This window comes from Solanum tuberosum, unplaced genomic scaffold (assembly GCF_000226075.1).
Source record: "Solanum tuberosum cultivar DM 1-3 516 R44 unplaced genomic scaffold, SolTub_3.0 scf00215, whole genome shotgun sequence".
In the NCBI taxonomy this organism is placed as follows: Eukaryota; Viridiplantae; Streptophyta; class Magnoliopsida; order Solanales; family Solanaceae; genus Solanum; species Solanum tuberosum.
In genome coordinates, this window is record NW_006239140.1 from 874182 (window position 1) to 894418 (window position 20237).

Here is a 20237-nt window from a genome sequence, read left to right on the forward strand (position 1 = left end):
CAGAGGCTGGGTAAGGGAAGTCTCGATCCACGGACACAGACCACGGACCGTGGTCTGATCTACGGACCGTGGGTCTGTCCGTGAGTCGGGACTTAACCGATTTTTCTGAGCTTGGCTGGGGAGGGGTTGCAGTGGTGAACCACGGACCACCAGCACGGGCCGTGGTCTGACCTACGGTCCGTGGATGGCAACCGTGGGTTGCACCTGCAACTTCTCAAAATCTGCATTTTGGGTCTGTTTCGAATATGGGGTGTTACAAACCTTATGCTTTAAGACTTAAATATTTCATTTAGATAATTTGTTAAATGCTTCCTTTGACCGTCACTTTTCATTTTCTCTTCTTGTTTCCTAATATGAGTATTTACAAACTAACTAACCAACGTTATACTTTAAGACTTAAATAATTCATTTAGCTTATATGTTAAATGTTTCCTTTGTCTGTCACTTTTCATTTTTTCTTCTTGTCTCCTAATACGAGTACTTACTAACTAACTAACTAACTAACTAACCTTATGCTTTAAGACTTACATAATCACTTAGCTTATCTGTTAAATGCTTCCTTTGACCGTCACTTTTCATATTTTATTCTTGTTTCCTAATATGAGTCCTTACTAACTAACTAACTAACCTTATGCGTTAAGACTTAAATAATTCACTTAGCTTATCTATTAAATGCTTTCTTTGACTGTCACTTTTCATTTTTTTCTTCTTGTCTCCTAATATGGGTACTTACTAACTAACTAACCTTATGCTTTAAGACTTAAATAATTCACTTAGCTTACTAATGTGACTTAATAATCAACTAACCAACTTACTTATTTCATAATGTAACTTACTTATGTGACTGACTTATGTGTCTTAATAACTAACTAACTAACTTACTTATTTCCTAATGTAACTTACTTACTTATTTCCTAATGTAACTTACTAATGTGATTGAATTATGTGACTTAATAACTAACTTACTTATGTGACTGATTTTTGTGACTTATTAACTAACCTACTTACTTAGTAATATAATCTGCTAAATCTTTATAGGTTATTAACATGGTTGAAGTTACCATATACTTTCATCATGGTGGTGAGTGGCTTACCAGTATAGAACTACGTTATGATAAAAGATGAGTTCATTATTGGAGATGATATGATCATGGTCCTATATTTTTTTTCACTTAGTCAATGAGTACACAAATAAGTTAGGTCTTGTTGGTGTGGAACAATTTATTTGTTTGCTACTGATGACTGTGAATTATCTGTTGATGTACCAGATAGTGTCATGCATGATAGATCATTTTTACTTTTACCAATTGTTAATGAAGGCACAGACTGTTGTGAAAGTAAAAGTAACAGTAATAATGGAATGGTGTTTAGTTGTACAGATTATGATACTGATGAACAAAAATATTTAGTTACTAAAAAAAGGAATATAACTGATAGTTTGCCAGATTATAAGGAGATTGTTAAGGGTATAATCTTCAAGTACATAGCTGAAGCAAAATAATTCTACAAATTTTATGCTATGGCTAAGAAGGTAGAACTCGTTGTGGTGAAGAGTGTTAAAAAAGATAAAGATATAAATGTGGTGCTGAAAGTTGTCCATTTATATGTTTGATTTCAAGGAATCTGACCACTCTTACTGTTAGGGTCAAATCACTAATAGATCATAGAGTTAATATCTTAAAATGTCACTCAACTTTGAGAATTTGTTTAGTAAAGTCATTAAACTTTGTTTTCTATCAAAAAAATCACTCAACTTAGGTCTTTATATCAATGAAATCACTAGACTAAATTTGTCATTAAAAACAAATTTGACATAGCAAAATAATATATAAATATGAACCCCGCAAATAAATAAAATTAAAAATTTATTAAGAAGTTTTTATGGACTTACTTAATTAGTGAAATAGCTTTTATAATATTATTATGTATTTAAATTTTGCAATATATCATGATAGGTGTATGAGAAAAATGAATACCGCATACATTTTAAAATTAATTTTTTGATATCAATAAAATATACTTGTAAATTAGATAAACAATTAATTAGTGTCATTGTATTACTGGAGTAACACGTTCAAATTGATCAACATAAAAAAGGAAATTATATCATTGAAAGAACATATCTTTTTTTTTATAATAATTTAATCAAACTTGGCAGCAGCATTATGCGCTTTTTGTAACGCCTTCTCAGTTAAAAAACTTATATCCGTTAAAAAGTTTTAATGGGTTTTAAAATTTTATTTATTTGTGAAATTAATATTTACATGCTATAAAAAGAAAATTATTTTGTCAATTGTCATTTCAAATTTCTTTTTTGATGATAAATTTGTTGAGTGATATTATTGATATAAAAGTCTAAGTTGAGTGATTTTATTGATACAAAATAAAGTTTAATGACTTTATTAGATAATTTTTTTAAGTTGGGTGATCTTTTGAGATATTATGACAACTCTTTAATGCATTACTCAACAATAGCTCAGTATTTTAAGGAGAAATTGCAATGTGACCCTAAGTACAAGGTCAAAGAAATAAAGGCCAACTTACAAAAAATGTTTGATTTAAATGTAAGTGAAGCAAAGTGCAAGTGAATCAAAAGGGAGTAACTAGAGACTCTGGATGGTAACTTTGTAGACTCTTACAATAAACTATAGGGTTATGCTACTGAATTGAGAAGTTGCAATCTAGGGTCTGACATTTTGATAGATTAGTCTAAAGAGACACTATCTAATGGTAAGAGAAAATTTCTTAGAATGTATATATGCTTCAAGGCAATGAAGCTGGATGTTAAGTCAGGATTAAGATCATTTATTGAGTTAGATGGTACATCCCTTAAAGAAAAAGCTAAGGGACAAATATTAGTTGATGTTGGTGAAGACAGTAATAACTCTTTCTACCCTCTAGCTTGGTCTGTAGTAGATAAAGAGTCTAAAAGGACTTGGACATGATTCATGCAACGTTTGCAGTATTCACTTGAACTTTAGAATGGGGAATGACTGACATTCATATTAGATATGCAGAAGGTAATATTAACTGGTAGTCTAATATTACAGCTACATTAACTTGTGAGCCTATTAACGCTAATACAAATGATACCATTCTCTAATACAATAGTGTTAATTGACAATTACCGATACAAAAGATGGTTGAAGCTTTAATACAAACGAACACTTGAAAATAAGTAATACTTTGAAGAACACACATCATTATGCTTACACAACATCTAAAATCATAAATATACACTAATACAATTCAAATTATAAGATTATCTAATATAAATGAACACTTGAAAATTACATTCAAGGCACATCTTCCTTATGCTTAAGGAACATCTAAATCACAAAAATACACCAACACAATTCAAAAGATAAGATTCTCTATTACAAAGGAAGACTTGAAACTAACTAACACTTGCAAATTACATTCAAGAACATATCTTCTGTATGCTTACACAACATCTATATCACTTAAAAATTGCAACAACAAATACCACAAACACAGTAAATGACAATATACACAACATCTTCTTCTTTTCCAAATTTCTTGATTTGTTCACCTTGAAGTAGTTTAAACTCTCTAAATTCTCTAATTTTTTCTTTAACCACATTCAACTACTCTCTCAAATTCTCCATTTTCAACTTAGTAACTATCAATTTAGACTCTAGTAAATTTACTTCAATAGAAGATTTTCCTGGAGAACTATCTTCCCACCTCCAAAATCCACAATTTTCAATTTGATGCGAAAAATAGAGAAGAACTCATAATCATACGAAATACAAGCAGAAATCATACAAATTTACATTTAGTGAAAAATATAGGTTAGGTTTAGAACATCTATAAAATCTTCTTTCGGGGTTCAATGGAGTCCTTGAAGTGAAACAACGAGCCATTTCACCATAAAAACAAGTCGTCATCATAGAGTTACTAATTGAATCACAACTACTTTCATACATGGTTTAATGTCTGATTGAGGGAGACGACGAATCAATGAAGAATCGACTAAGAAAAGACAAAGATGGTCGAATAATCAACGAAAAACGACAAAGAATCGATGATGAACTAGGGTTTTAGTTTGTGATATGAACGAAGGAGTTGAGAGAAATAAGGATTTTTTTTATTTTAGGTTTTTAGATAGATTTGTATTAGTCTGAATAATGGGTGTCATGTGGGTTAAACGGGTCAATAATGCGTATTTAATTTTGGGTTAATTAATTGATCAAATCGGGTTGAGTTGTAGGATTGTGCCACATGTACCTAATTAGTCTTTCTTCCGTTAGAGTGAAGGGCAAATATGCTCTGATTTTTGGATGACAGGGATATCAATGTCCGAAAAGTATGACGGAGTGTATATGTATACCATTTACGATAGTTCATGGGTATATTTGTCATTTTCCCTTTAATAATTACGACCTAGTAAAATCTACTACCTCCGTCCACTTTTATTTGTCATGTTGCGCTTTTCAAAAGGCAAGTTGACTAATTTTCAAAGTTAAATTAGATTATATTAATTCGATATTTTAAACAAAAAATTAGATATTAAAAAATTATAGTAAAAGTACTATAAATTGCAATTTCTTGCATATCAATATGATGGAAAATACATTATAAAATTTTGGTCAAAGTTCTTATAGTTTGACTCTAAAAAAAGAAAATCATGACTCTAAAATGTTAGTCAAAGTTCTTATAGTATATAATAAAGACCATTAATTTACATTTATTGCTATATATAATTGAATTAATTTATTGGTCAAACATGCACATAACATATTGCTTACTTAATTTTATTTCTAGGAAATTTGTAATTATGGTCAATATTTGGAAATCAATAGCCATTCACTTATTCTTGCATAATTAGTTAATGCACTTCTATTAGGACGTATATTATGAGTTGAAACCTCGTCGATTAAGGCATATCAGCAGACAACAAAGGCATTATCAAGAGCCGTCCACATGTTGCGCTTTTCAAAAGTCAAGTTAATTAATTTTCAAAGTTAAATTAGATTACATCAATTCAATATTTTAAACAAAAAATTTAGATATTAAAAAATTATAGTAAAAGTACTATAAATTGCAATTTCTTGCATATGAATATGATGAAAAATATATTGTAAAATGTTAGTCAAAGTTCTTATAGTTTAACTCTAAAAAAAGAAATCATGACTCTAAAATATTAGTCAAAATTCTTATAGTATATAATAAAGACCATTAATTTACATTTATTGCTGTATATAATTGAATTAATTAAAGTTGGACTAAGAATTACAAACTTAATCCAGAACATGCCTTATAATAATGAGGAAAATATTTGTCATAAATGAATAAATCAACTGGACTCATATTCTAGTCCTATATAATAAACCATTGTTTCTTCCAATTATATTGTGAAGCAACAATAAGCTCTCAAAATCTTTCAATATTTGGAGATTTTCATAACATTTAACAGTCTTTTCATCTTCTCTAACGCACTTCTTTTGGGTTTTCTTTGCTTCTCCAACATCTCTTCGATGCTCGAACTCGATTTGTTTTTTTTATTGGCCGAGTTGAAAAATGCATTATTTTACCTTTTTGATTTAATTTTTTCAACTCGGTCAATAAAAAATCAAAAACTGAGTGTCGGAGAGGCGTCGGAGAATAAAGAGAAGCTGAAAGAGTTTCAATAGAAATATGGAAAAGATTGTTGAATTTTATTATAATCTCCAGTTATTGAAAGAAAAATAAATTACAACATGTAACTTTAGATAACTGAGAAATAATTAAAAAAGCAAATTTTATTTTTCTTTTACCTTATTATTTTGGTATAAAAAATGACTGACAATTATTGTTCTTTTTCTGCAGATTGATTTGCAACAAAAGCAGATAAACGAAAGAGCTACAAGTACAATGTCAAATTTTATTTATTCAGTACGAATGATAATCTCTTAATTAGAAGTATATGATTTTTTTAGGTCAACTTTATCAAACATGTAATTTAAATCCATAAAAAAAAAAACAGAAATAAATTGTATTCATTTTCCTCTACTATTTGAGGAGTTGTTGGTATAACATAATAAATTTTCCAATTGGTCTAATCTAAGAGGTTTAATTTTAATTTTTTATTTCAAATGCTTGTAAAACACTCGCTTTCTTAGATTCGTTTTTTTTTTCATTTTCTTTTTGTTGTCCTATTACAGCGTAGGCGATTCTCTTTTTTTTTTCTTTAACGAGAATTTTTTTTTCACAAAATAAACAATTGGTGCTTTAATTTCTCTTTTACTTCTTTGAAGAGCAACAACTAAATAATGGCTGCCTCAAAAGAAACTTACACCTTTCAAATATATATGCGTGATATATATTTATCCGTCTCAAATTAGTTGTCATATTTCACTTTTAGAGATTCAAACTATGTAAACTTTGATTAATATTTTAAAATAATTTGTTCATCAACTTGATATGAGAAAAGTTGCAACTTATACATAGTACTCGTAGTATAGTATATTTGAATATCCAAATTGTAATTATAAAATATCAAATTAATCTAATCTAATTTTAGCGAAAGTAAATTCTTTTTTTTCCAAGAACCACTTTATTCCGATCTTAGGCCTTCTTTTGTAACAAAGGGATAATTTATTACCTAGTACTTATATATATGTTTCTTTTTACATAAAAAGAGGTACTTAATATTACGCCTTTAAGATTATGTTTTGTTAATCACATTTATGTCCATTTTCACACCTATAAAATCTTTAAGAGTTACATTTATCGTAACTCCACCATTCAATAAACCAAAACCGATGTATTTTATTTTTTAATCTTAAGGATTTGAAACTGTTCTTTTTTCACCAAAAATGGCATCAAACTGCAGTACTTCAAACTTTGATGAGCATCGATGGATTATTCAAATCCGTCGAACACTCGATGAAGAACTTGAAGAAGACACTGAAATTCCAGTTAGCATTTTCAATGTACCAAAAGCCCTATTGCTGAGTGACCAAGATTGTTACGTCCCACAATTGTTGGCAATAGGCCCTTATCACTATTGGCGCTCAGACCTCCACGACATGGAAAGGTAAATATTCGAATTTAGAGGTAGCAAATGAACGTGTTGGATTAAATTTGGGTCATGACTCGATTTGTTCATAAATTGTTTGTGTCGCGATGGTACAAATAACATGTCATGACTCCATTCCCTCAATATGATTCTTAGGGACTACATTATTTTTGACATTTTTATTTTTTGAAATTGAAAATTTTGAATCCACCACTGATTTTGACTAGTCATGTTAATAAGGCCAAGTTAATAAACGAATCATATTCCAAGTCGTTTAAATTTGGGCGGGTTAAACAATTATACTAAACAATTGGTTAATTTTGCCACTTCAGGTACAAGCTAGCTGCTGCAAAGAGAACTCAAAAACACCTCTATAGCCTCAAATTTCAACATCTTGTGGAACAATTGATAAAATTTGAGCATAGAATTCGTTGTTCGTACCATAAGTACTTGAATTTCAATGGTGAAACTTTGGCCTGGATGATGGCGGTGGACGCCTCTTTCTTACTCGAGTTCCTTCAAATCTATGCCATCAAAGAAGGTAAAATTCTAACCAGAGTATCCTCAAGAATGTCACATTTGGTTGATGTTGCAGGGAGAAAATCCGCACATAACGCCATTCTTAGAGATTTAATTATGCTCGAAAATCAAATCCCACTGTTCTTACTAAGAAAAATATTGGAAGTCCAATATTCATCTTTAGAGTTAGCAGACACAATGTTGATGTCAATGCTAACGGGATTCTGTAAAGAGATTTCTCCGTTCCAAATGATAGACGAATCCCCCAAAGAAAACGTAACAGAATGCTCTCACTTGCTAGACTTCTTGTACCAATTCATCGTGCCCAAATTAGACGTAACAACTTCTGAGATAACAGAAGATGATCACGAACAAATTAGCTTGATTGAAGAAGAAAATAATACTTTCGTTGGAAAATCAAGTCACATCGGACAGCTTATTAATGAAATTTGGAATATCCTTGTGAAAATAAACAGAGGACCAGTACGTTTTCTTAAGAAAATTGTATTTTCCAAACCAATTAAATTCTTATTAAAAGTGCCTTGGAAACTTTTTTCTAATCTTCCTGTGATTAAACTTTTTATTCAACCAATTACATATTTAATCTTTTCACAAGAAAAAGCAGAGGTAAATTTCGAAAGTAACATGAATAAGCCTCCACTTTTTGAAGAATTAGCCATACCATCAGTGGCTGAACTTTCTAAATCCGGAGTGAATTTTGTAGCCACCAATGAAGGTATCATGAGCATAAATTTCGATGATACAAAGATCAAATTTCATTTACCTAGAGTGAGTCTAGACGTAAATACAGAGGTAATTTTGAGGAATTTAGTTGCGTATGAGGCATGCAATGCATCAGGGCCATTGGTTTTTACGCGTTACACTGAATTAATGAATGGGATTATTGATACTGAAGAAGACGCAGTGTTACTTAGAGAAAAGGGAATAATTTTGAACCGTTTGAAGAGTGATAAAGAAGTTGCGAATTTGTGGAATGGGATGAGTAGATCGTTGAGATTAACGAAAGTTCCGTTTATAGATAAAGTGATTGAAGATGTGAATGGATTTTATAATGGGAGATGGAGTATCAAGATTGGAAAAATGATGAAGCATTATGTGTTTGGATCATGGCAGTTTCTCACATTTTTGGCTGCAATTATGCTCTTGATGTTGATGACTTTACAAGCGTTTTGTTCAGTCTATAAGTGTGCTCGTATATTTCATACTCAAAATTCTGAGTAGGGGTAAGTTCTGTGTACATCTTATCTTCTTTAGACCTCACTTGTGAAGCTACACTGGGTAAGTTATAAGTTGTTTAATACTGATGAATGATTCTTTTTATTTGTTTTATTATTAAAATGTAATATTTATTTCCTTAAGATTAGCAAAAAGCACATAACATAAGAGTAAAAAGTTCTACTTGTGATCAGATGCATGGCTGTGGTTGAAGAAATGCTAAAGTGAAAGGTGGATTTGTGCAATTGTTTAGAGGAAAGATGCATGGTTCTTTAATAATTAGTTATATTTTTCAAATTTGATGATTTGTTAATTGTTTTTGATACTTTCCAGCCAATGGACACTGATGATGATCTTTTTCAAGATGCATATTGTTATCTTCTTGAATTTCACTTTTCAATTTTAGAGCCTTTATCTTCTATTTCTCCAAGTCATGCATGGTGGACGAAGTAATTTGTTGCTTTTATTGATAGAAGGTAACATAACTACCAAATTAATCCATAAAATTAGTCGAAGTGCAAGTAAAGTAGCTCAATACTCTTGGAGCCGCGGACTAAATAGTAATCTTTCGTTCTTTAGCTTCACTATTCCTGTAACATTGTTTGTACTCTTGGAGCTGCGGACTAAATAGCTGTTACAAACGATTGTTTCAAAAGAAACGCGTCCATTGATAATCTATAATTGCCGCTATAATATAGAGTTCAGTTACAATAATAAATGAGTATTTATAACCAGCCGTCTATATATATAGATTATACAACTAAAAGTTTTTAGTAACTATGGATGAAATGACATTAACTCAACCTGTTGCTAAATGTCTCTAGGACAATACTAAAAAAATAATTCATTGACACTAAATATCTCTTTTGTTATAGTGTATGATGATTAATCCAACTAATAAACCAGAAGATATTATAGAAAAAGAGTAGCACAGTACAAAATCGCTGGTATCACGTACCTAGCTACAAGCAGTAAAGTGAAAAGAAAATAGTAGTAGTAATCAAAATCCATACGTACGCTTATGGTAAATTTGTATCTTTTTGCACTAGATCAAGGAACTAATGGTGGTGAAAAGATTGGAACAAGAGGTGTATTAAATATGGGGACAAGTGGAGGTGGCGGAGAAGGAACTAGTGGTGGTGGAAAGATTATGAACGGAGGTGGCGATGGAACTAGTGGTGGTGGGAATATTATAACCGGAGGACGTATTGGTGGAGGTGGTGAAGGAACAAGTGGTGGTGGACGGATAATAAACGGAGGACGTCTAGGTGGAGGTGGGGACGGGGTGGAAAGATTATGAACGGAGGTGGCGATGGAACTAGTGGTGGTGGGAATATTATAACCGGAGGACGTATTGGTGGAGGTGGTGAAGGAACAAGTGGTGGTGGACGGATAATAAACGGAGGACGTCTAGGTGGAGGTGGGGACGGGACTAGTGGTGGTGGACGGATTATAATCGGAGGTTGTCGTGGTGGAGGTGGAGAAGGAACTAGTGGTGGTGGACGGATTATAATTGGAGGACGTCTTCGTGGTGGAGGCGGAGAAGGAACTAGTGGTGGTGGACGGATTATAATTGGAGGACGTCGTGGTGGAGGTGGAGAAGGTACTAGTGGTGGTGGACGGATTATAAATGGAGGTGGCGATGGAACAAGTGGTGGTGGACGGATTATTATTGGAGGACGTCTTCGTGGTGGAGGCGGAGAAGGAACTAGTGGTGGTGGACGGATTATAATTGGAGGACGTCTTCGTGGTGGAGGCGGAGACAAAACTAAGGGTGGTGGACGGGTTGTTACAGGAGGACGATGTCTTTTTGGTGGATGACGTGGAATTGATCTTCTTCTTCCGTGATTGTTTCTCCTTTGGCTGCTCATGAACTTCAATTCTTCTTCATATTTCAATGCATTTTGAATATGTTTGTTATTTGGATGATCAGCTCTGGCTTCCAAAAAGAGGTTAAATGAGCTAATGAGGAGTACTAGCACTAGCAAAATCAGGCTAATATTAATGTTGAGTTTCATCTCAATCTCGATGTCTACTTGTTTAACTTTATTTACTTTTAATTCTACTCAGATTGTTTGGCTGCGTTATCCATGCATATTGTTCAACTCAATATATATTTGTAATCTTTGTGTGGTAAGTAGCTAGATATCGGAATTGGTACATAAATTGAGAAATGCTGCTTAATTAAATGCATTGCAGGTAATAAGTGTACTCTACCAGACAACCATATATGCAGAGTGCAATAGTAAATGCATGCAAGTCGCAACACAAGTATCAAGAAATGAGGATTGGATTTGGATGGAGTCTGTTTCAATTTTACTTTAGGACATTGTTTAGTGATTTGGAGATGCATGGATGCACCAGTAAGGAGGTACGAGAGATTGATTATAGAGGGTACGATGAGAGGTAGAGATAGGTCGAAAAAGTATTAGATAGAGGTGGTAAGATAAAATATGACGCAACTTCAGATTACCAAAGACATGACCTTAGATAGAAGAATGTGGAAGACACATATTATAAGGGTAGAAGGTTAATTGGTGTTTGTGACGATACTAGTTGTATTATTATAGTTCTTGTTCTTTTTATTTGTAGTACCATTGATTATTATTGTTTTTAATAGTCTACCTTAGTTTGTTGTTTATGACGTTTCGACTTTCACATGATTTTATTGTTGTTTTGGCTCATCTCTGATAGACTTTGCATTGTTTCTTTGTTATTTGTTATATTCTCTTCTTATCTCCTTCTTGTCTCCTTCTTCTTTGTATTGTGATTTATAGCTCTGGAGCCGAGGATCTTTCGAAATCAGTCATTTCATTTACACGAGATAGTTGTAAGATTTATATACATTTACCCTTCTCATACCTCACTTGTGAAATTTAACGACTCTATCATGTTGTTGTTGACGACATTGTTTAGTGATGGTAAATATTCTTGCACACTTGGTGTTTGCACACAATTAACCCATGTTATCTTACCCCCAGTTAAAAATTAAAGTGAGGATATACATCACTTAATATCTATAATCACTTACTATATTAAAATTATAATTGAAATATTTAAATACTACTATGATACTATAAGTTGCAATTCTTCTCATGCCATAAATTGGGACAGAAGGAGTATATGATACATAAAAAGTATTCATTACCTCCCTGAACTTGAAGCTTTTTATTCGGTGTACACCTAAATTATATTCTATTTTAATTAGCCCCCCGAACTTGTTTATTCCTCCATCACGTACACCTTTTTCGTCCACCTGCTCCTATTGTGACTACACACGCGCGACAGCTAGCAAAAGTGGTGATGTGGATTTCCACCTGGATAAATAATAGATACCTAGATAAATTAATATTGCAAAAAATAAATTTCTTAAATTTAAAATTCATTGTTTAAAAGTTATTTTTGAATAAGGGTTGATTTCGCGGAACTCCTTCTGGATTTGGGTTTTTCTAGACGTGAAGTTGGTCGATTAAATTTCAAATTTGTCTGAAATTCTTACCAAGTAAGTGTTAATCTTTGTTTCCTTTACTTTTCATTTACATTTTTCCCTATTTTCGTTTAAAATATGCCAAATATTATAGAAAAATGGATATTTTACGTTTTTTTTTACCGTTGTAGCTTTATGATGTGGCAAAAAATCACTTCCTCACGCGCCTAGTAGAGTGTGTTGTCAATTTCTACGCCAGGTGGACAATAAAGGTGTACGCGACGGAGGAATAAACAAGTTCGGGGGTAATTAAAACAAAATTTAGTTTAGGTGTACACCAAATAAAAAGCTTTAAGTTCAGGGGGGTAACGAGTACTTTTGACAAATTTAAATTAATGTCATATTTGAGTATCCAATATGGGTAAATTTCATATATGGGCCCTATATTAAGAATAGTCCATTTTAACAAATTAAGAGAGTTTTTCTCCCATAATACCCTTGCTATTAAATTACAAGTACTTACATATAATTAAAGAAGTAGTCAAACTTAGAGTTTCAAAACATCATTAATTAAGTTTAGTTTAGTAAAAAACACTCGTACTAACATTTACTTTAAGGATCGTGTCAAGTCAACCGAAATTAAGTATAAAAAAAAGGGTATGAAAATACAATTGATCTATTCACCGTAGATATTAAGTTTATACTCTCTACATCATATTAGTTGATTATTATACTAAATATTGTTGTCTCATATTAGTTGATCACCTTACCAAATCAAGAAAACATTATTTATTTTTTTCCTATATTACCATTACAATTAATTCTTTTTTAAAGTGTTTACATTTGTTTGTAAAACTTCCAAGAAATATTTTAAGGGGTTAATTAGTAAAATCGTCTTCTTATTTATGGTATCTTAAGCATTGTGTAAAATGGAAAATGATCCACTTTATAGAACGGAGGGAGTATTTATAGTATTATTAATAATGATTAAGGGTAATGCAAAATGCCAGAAAATTTGGCCGGAAATGGCCAGAAAATTAAAAAGTTTATAATATCTTTTTTTATTTTAAAATAAACTAATCTTTTTCCATTTTTTAGTTAAAATGTATTAAAGTTAAAAGGGTAAAAATATTCAAAAAGATAAAATAACATAGGTAAAATACCATTCTGGCCAAATTTTCTGGCCAAAAGAATTTTTGGAAATGATTGGGTAATGCTATATGGCCAGAAAATTTGGCTAGAATTTAGCCAGAAAATTAAAAAGTTTATAATATCTTTTTTATTTTAAAATAAACTAATCTTTTTTTCATTTTTTAGTTAACATGTATTAAAGTTAAAAGGATAAAAATATTTAAAAAGATAAAATAACATAGGTAAAATACTATTCTGGCAAATTCTGGTTAAAAGTCAAAGGTAGACAGGTGGTTTAAGAATCATCATATTGAATGAGTGAATGTTGAAGTGAGAAAAGTTGAAGATGGGGGAGGAATGAGCATGCATGGGAACATTAAGTTTGCTGTAAAAGAGTTGGCGGATAGTTGGAAATTAAATGTGCAAAATTGCGTTGCTCTATGTGCCACAATTTAAGTGTAAACGAAGAAGACGCGTACAATTACTATGCATGAGGATAAATGATGGCTAGGATTGTCGTGGTTCTTTCATTTTTAATTAAAGGTCTTGAATGTGAGTCCTCTACCGGATATCGGGTGGAAAACAACAAAAGAAAAAGATAAATGATGGCTCTTTTGGATCTCTCTCTTCTTGACATATTTTTCCATTAATAAATTACACGGTTAAGTAAACATTTACTAGTTACTTAGCTAACATAGCTACAATTTGTATTAATTACAATCGGAACTTACTTCTAGCTATAATTGCAGTCCTCTCTCTAGCCTCTCCTCTCTCTCTCTCTCTCTCCCCCCTCTCCCCTCTCTTTGGAATCTCCCTCGCCTCTCTTCTCTTTTTCAGTCATCTCTCCCTCACCTCTCTCCTCTCCTTGTTCCAGTCTCTCTCTCTCTCGATTCTCTTCTGTTAGACTCTCTCTCACTTTATAAAAACACAAATTATACAAATACAAATGTATAGTTTATGTTTGTATAAAGTGAGAGAGACTGGATATACAAATACATATCTCTCCGCCCTATAACTTATAATTATACAAATACAACTCTCTCTCCATGTCAGTTCTCTTGTGCCTTTCTCTCTCACTTTATACAAACACAAATTATACAAATACAAATGTATAATTTGTGTTTGAATAAAGCGAGAGAGAGACTAGATATACAAATACAAATGTTTGAACTCGATTCAATTGTATACGGATACACATTGATTGCAGATACAAATACAATCATTGATATATATACATAGTAGTTACATATATACAATTATCTAACTGATATACAAATACAATTCACCTCTCTCCACTCTCTGCCCTCTCTCGCTTGCCTCTCTCTTCCCTTTAACATGTAGGTACGAATCGTAATTAGAAAACTATAACTATGGAACATAATTAAGTTATTTTTGAGTGGCTATATGCGAAAAATCCTCCCTAATAGCTATGAAAATTTGGAACGGGTTAGTTTGGTCCAAAACCATTGGAGTCAGCCCAACTATAAAATTCAGCCCAGAAAGGAGGTTCAATTATCGTGTTTGCTGGGAAAGAAACAGCGACCCAATATGAACCATGTCGTCTAAAATTAGGAAAATCAAATTTCTAACTCATTACTCATTAGCAATGTAATCCTTTTGACGCGTTGGTTGGACTTTGGAGTGAAAAAATGAGCTTAAATTATTGTCCATCTAATTGCTTAAATTAAAAATAGCCAATAGATATATAATTAATACGTATATAATATGCATCTAACTTTGTATATTTTGATATATATCAGGTAGGAAAAGTAAACAATAAATCTAATTAGATATTTATATAAAGATTCTTGCGAACTAATTAATAGCCTGTTTGGCCAAGTTTTTATAAAGTCAAAAATATTTATTCAAAAAAGTGAGGTGTTTGACCAAAGTTTCCGAAGGAAATATGTATTTCGAGAGTAGCAAAAGTTATTTTTCAAAAGTTAGAAAAAACAATTTTCTCCAAAAAAAATAATACTTGGATACACTTTACAAAGCTTCTTACTTCTATTTAATGACACTTTTTAGTGACAACGTGTTATTGTCTTGTTTCAACCCATAGCTATGACATTTCCTCGTTTTGTCATGTCATTTAAATTCAATGAATGAGTAAACAACAAAAGAACGTGCTAGGGGAAACAATCAAACAACCCCGTTTGAACAGTATATGGTAACTGCTAAAGAGAAAATAATTTAAGTTATATACGTTATTAGTATAATTTTTTTTTAATATTATCAAATCATCTTTACTTGTTATAATAGTTTATGTGTCTTACTTTGAAATTACAAATTCCATGTTTTACAAAGATGTAATTACATATATATAAAAATTAAATTTACTGACACTTTTTCTTTATACTAAATAATATATATATATAACTTAAACTCAAACAAAAAAAAATACGTGAATGCCATGTGCGGGGAGCCTTAGAGAACATGGGATTTGCACATGTGATGAGATATGGGACTTAGGAGCAGACAATACTTGCCCAATTCTAACGGTTCATCAGTCAACACTTATCACCGGCCCACATCTGCTCCACATATTCATTAAGTCTAGATATTTCACCTTAAATTCTGGTGAGTGAACAATTTTACTATGAGCGCCTGATATTGAAAAAAAAAAAAATTAGTTAGACCTTGCTATGATAACATGTTAAAAGAATTGAATCTTATAGGCTTAACTTAATTTTAAAAAATTCACTCATATAGGAGAATTATTTAGATCATATTAAAGAGACTATTCATTCCTTAAACCATTGAGATGAGGCGCTTCACACATCACTTTTTTTTTTTGTTAAAAGACTATGAGGAAAAACGTAATATGATACTCTATATGATCCAATTTAATTGTTTTAGTATACATTGGTTCGTCAAAACGTATCTCCACCCATTTACATCAATAAATAATTCTACATTGCATATAAAATCCATATCAACTCAATTATATAGCCTAATATGAGTAAAAAAAACTAATTAATTTTAAAACTTCTAACGTTTTTATTAATTTATATGGGAATTTATTGGGTCAAACCTCCAGATTAACAAACTACAAGATGGAATATATGAATCAGAAAATAGAGCGTATTTAACTTATCCAGAGTAATAAATAATTTACTTTAGACCTTCTAGTATTGTTTGGCCACGTTTCCAACTACTCCACTCGTCCATCTTTATTTGTTAACTATATTAAAAATAAATATTTATTAATTTTAAAATATTAAGAAATAATTTATTACTTCATTTCTAATTTATTGTTATTATATTATATTAATTATAGTCATTTCCACTAACACATTTTTTAAAATATTAAATATATTCAAAAATGATATAATAAAATTGTCATTGTATTTATCGCTCTTAAGAGCTATGTTAAGCCAATAATGAATATGTTAATATATCGATAAAGAGCAGTACTTGCTAAGAGTCTTTTCTCAGATTCTATGTTATAGTCTCATAGTCTGTTTAGTTAAATTTATAAAATAATTTTTTTTTTGAAAAACATGTTTTAAAAAAGTTTTTTGTGAGAAACTATTTGTTTTAAGCATATCAATTTCAAAAGCATTTTGAGGTGTTACTTAATGTTTGATCCATTTTTTAAAAAGTACTTCTAATTAAGCCTGATTTTGTAAAAGTGTTTTTAAAATAATTACTACTTTGGGAGAAAAACTATTCTTTTTATCTTCTGAAAAATAACTTATGCTATTTCTCAAAACATTTTATTTTTTCCTAAAAACTAAGTCAAACACTTCAATTTTTCTAAGTAAATATTTTGAACCTCCCAAAAACTTGGACAAACATATCATATATAGGTCAACCAAATTAATTGAGTGTTCGGTGTATTTAGATCTACTATATACTATTCTCTTTGTATTGAAAAAAAAAGGAAGGAGGTATTCTCTTTGTGTTTTATCCCTTTTTGGTTCCAAAAATTAGTTATTCTTGTAATTATTTTTCAAATTATTTGATTTTCTAGTAGTGTATGTTCACTTACAAAGGTATTATATTTAAATAATATAAACTTATTTTCATGTTTGGAGTATCAGGTCGTTTACACTTGCTGTAATATAAATATCTCATTTTCGCGAGTTTAAATTTGACATTTTAAAGAGACTTATTTGTAGGTATGATTGACCAGTATAAGAAAAATTATATTGACAATATATAAAACTGAAACTCTTAAAGAAATTATATTGTAGTAACAATTTTATTTCCTCTGTCAGCGGTTCTCTACAAAGCAAACTTCATGCCATAGATACTGCGTACACCACTAGTCAAGACTTTAGTGGATCGACTTTATTACATATTAATTCCTAATTTTTATCTCATATCATGAAATAAGTACACAATTATTATTATATCGATTTAAAACCTTGCTAATTTTTATTTTTTTACGGTGCTCCCTCTATCTCTTTAAATTAAAGTCCACAACAATCAATTTTACAATGTATTAATCTTTGGTTCTGAATTCACTAAATCATCAAAATTCCAGATAGTCCAAAAAGAAACAACCAAATTTTGCATTCAAACAATTGTTTCATATAGTCAAAAAGTAGCAGCTTTCCAAAGAATTTGTGTCGTCTAAGTTGTGACTCTTGTAATGAAAGTTGTCTGCTCTCAGTGCTAAAGCAAATGAGAAAATGATTTAGATCATTTGAACATATCGATGTAATTTAACTTGTTATAATAGATTTATCGTAGAATGTCTGCCTTCTTTTTTCTAGTTACTGAATTTACATATTTTAGAGAGTTACTTATCGTTATCTTTTAGAATGTGAGTTAACCGTGTTATAAAAGTTAAATACTGTGACCCAATTCTGGAACCTGTTCATACTATAAGCCATCGAGGAATTCAAACTTAACAAGGATGGATTATGAATTATGATCATGTGAACATACTTCAAAGAAGAAAAAGTCCAATGGTTCGGCCCTTCTCCAAATAACGGGAATTTTGTGCACTAGACTGCTCTTTTTTATGCGAGCTACAAACTATACATTTTTAACTTGGTACTGAGTGAAAAGAATTAGGATGAAGAAACAGAGGAGGATTTCATTAGAATGTAAAAGTGTTACATTCACATTGATGGCTTATTCTTGCAAAACAGAACAGAGTTCAATTGATCCGTAATCTAACAACTCTTCAATCATTTGTTCAATTTGATGATCTTCCAATGACTTGAATTGTTGCGTACTCTCTGCTTGGCTTTCATAACTTACCGGCATTTCAACACTCATTTGTACATTTCTTCTAGCAATGCCATGATCTCCCCTGTTTCCAAGTTGATGACATGATGATAACTGGTTATTTTCATCTTCTAATTTCATCGTTCCAGGTCGATTATTCACCATATTAAGAGATTTCATCTGGCATCGTTGTAGTTTAGCTATCAAAGCAGCAGACAGATACTTAGTCGAGGATGATGAATGAGAATCACTGTCATTAAAAGCGAAATTCGTTCTTGCTCTTGGTCCACACATGAGCCTTGCAGCTTCATCATATGCTCGCGCTGCATCCTCTGCTGTCTCAAATGTACCTAGCCATATTCTCGTCTTCCTATTTAATTTACAAAAAAAAAAAAAACAATCAATTTATTGTAATTCAATTAAGGAAATTAAATTGACGTCAAACACTACAGAGAGGAGGAATTACAGTAAAGGATGTCGAATTTCAGAAACCCAAGAACCCCAATGTCGCTGACGGACACCACGAAATCGTTGTTGTGGACGAGCCATGGCGGATTTGGCAGCAACAGAATTTTGATTTAACAAAGTGTTTGTGATAAGTGTAAGAGAGGAAGAAGAGTAGTCCTTAGATAATTGAAGGAGAAAGGCTTTAAGGGGTTTTTGTAAGCGCTCTTTTCGGCCTTCAGCTGGCAATAGACATGGGATTGGGCCCACAAGGCTTTCTATACCTTTCTTTCCTTCCTTCCAATAAAATAAAATAATGAAAAAAGAAAATTATCATAATTTATAGTTTATGGTTAGTTATATATACTATATATAGATAATATAAAAAAAAATCACACTTATTGATGTGGTTTAATAAGTATAGTATTAGAAGGTAAGTTATCATTTTATCAAGTTATTAAGTAAAGATAATTTCAAAGGCAATTGTAACTGCTCTATATTAAGTACTCCTCCGTCTGTGACACTTTTCAGATTTCGAGATTCAAACAAATCTATCTTTGACCGTAATTTTTTTTTATATTTGTTGAATATTGTGAAATGTCAATTATTGTGACTTATAGTACTTTTTATGTAATTTATAAATATATAAATTTCATTTAATTTTTTTGAAAATTTCATACACAAATTTCTGGTCAAACTAAACTATTTGACTCTCAAAAAATGAAAAATGTCACATAAATTGAGACAGAGGGAATAACTTGATGGGCAATTATTCGAGGAAATGAGATTTCTTGTTCTGTTACAATTTAAAATAGAAGAAATGATCTTTTCAAAATCTTTTATGTGCAAAAATAAATATTAGTTGTAAAAAGAATATAAAATTAAAAATAATTGTAAAAGACTAGAAAATCATTTCTCTCTGCATCATTGGTGTATATAATAACTTAAGAATCATAAGTTACTATCTATACTACAATGATATAAAGTATTTGCATATGTAACGGGTTATATATAGCAACTTATTGTGTTGTTTAATATATAATTTTTTTATTATTATAGAAAGTGTTGTTATATGTCATCTTAATTGGATGTAGTAAAACTATGCTATAGTTTTTTTTTTGGGGGAAGGGGGCGGTGGAGGATAAAGGAGATAGTGCGGACTGTGGACATAATCACATAATATAAATGTCTATACATAGTTTAGTAATCATTTGTATTTTCTTGGTGAAGGATTTAGTATATATCAAAATATCGAAAAAGAGTACTCCATAA

At 31.0% G+C, this 20237-nt stretch overlaps 3 protein-coding genes across 3 annotated transcripts; 2 read left to right on the top strand and 1 right to left on the bottom strand.

Annotated features, from left to right (window-relative positions):
* Positions 1–6821: 6821 nt before the first annotated feature.
* Positions 6822–8785, top strand: LOC102586187 (putative UPF0481 protein At3g02645). Its single transcript, XM_015312759.1, has 2 exons — positions 6822–7042; positions 7357–8785. The coding sequence occupies exons 1-2, from the start codon at positions 6822–6824 to the stop codon at positions 8783–8785; spliced, it is 1650 nt and encodes a 549-aa protein (XP_015168245.1).
* An 890-nt stretch (positions 8786–9675) lies between these two features.
* LOC107062284 (acanthoscurrin-2-like) lies at positions 9676–10863 on the top strand. Its single transcript, XM_015312763.1, has 2 exons — positions 9676–10053; positions 10200–10863. The coding sequence occupies exons 1-2, from the start codon at positions 9801–9803 to the stop codon at positions 10598–10600; spliced, it is 654 nt and encodes a 217-aa protein (XP_015168249.1). The 5' UTR covers positions 9676–9800; the 3' UTR covers positions 10601–10863.
* A 7397-nt stretch (positions 10864–18260) lies between these two features.
* Positions 18261–19172, bottom strand: LOC102603982 (ethylene-responsive transcription factor ERF003-like). Its single transcript, XM_006356174.2, has 2 exons — positions 18988–19172; positions 18261–18891 (listed from the first exon to the last, which is right to left on the bottom strand). The coding sequence occupies exons 1-2, from the start codon at positions 19068–19070 to the stop codon at positions 18426–18428; spliced, it is 549 nt and encodes a 182-aa protein (XP_006356236.1). The 5' UTR covers positions 19071–19172; the 3' UTR covers positions 18261–18425.
* Positions 19173–20237: the final 1065 nt, after the last annotated feature.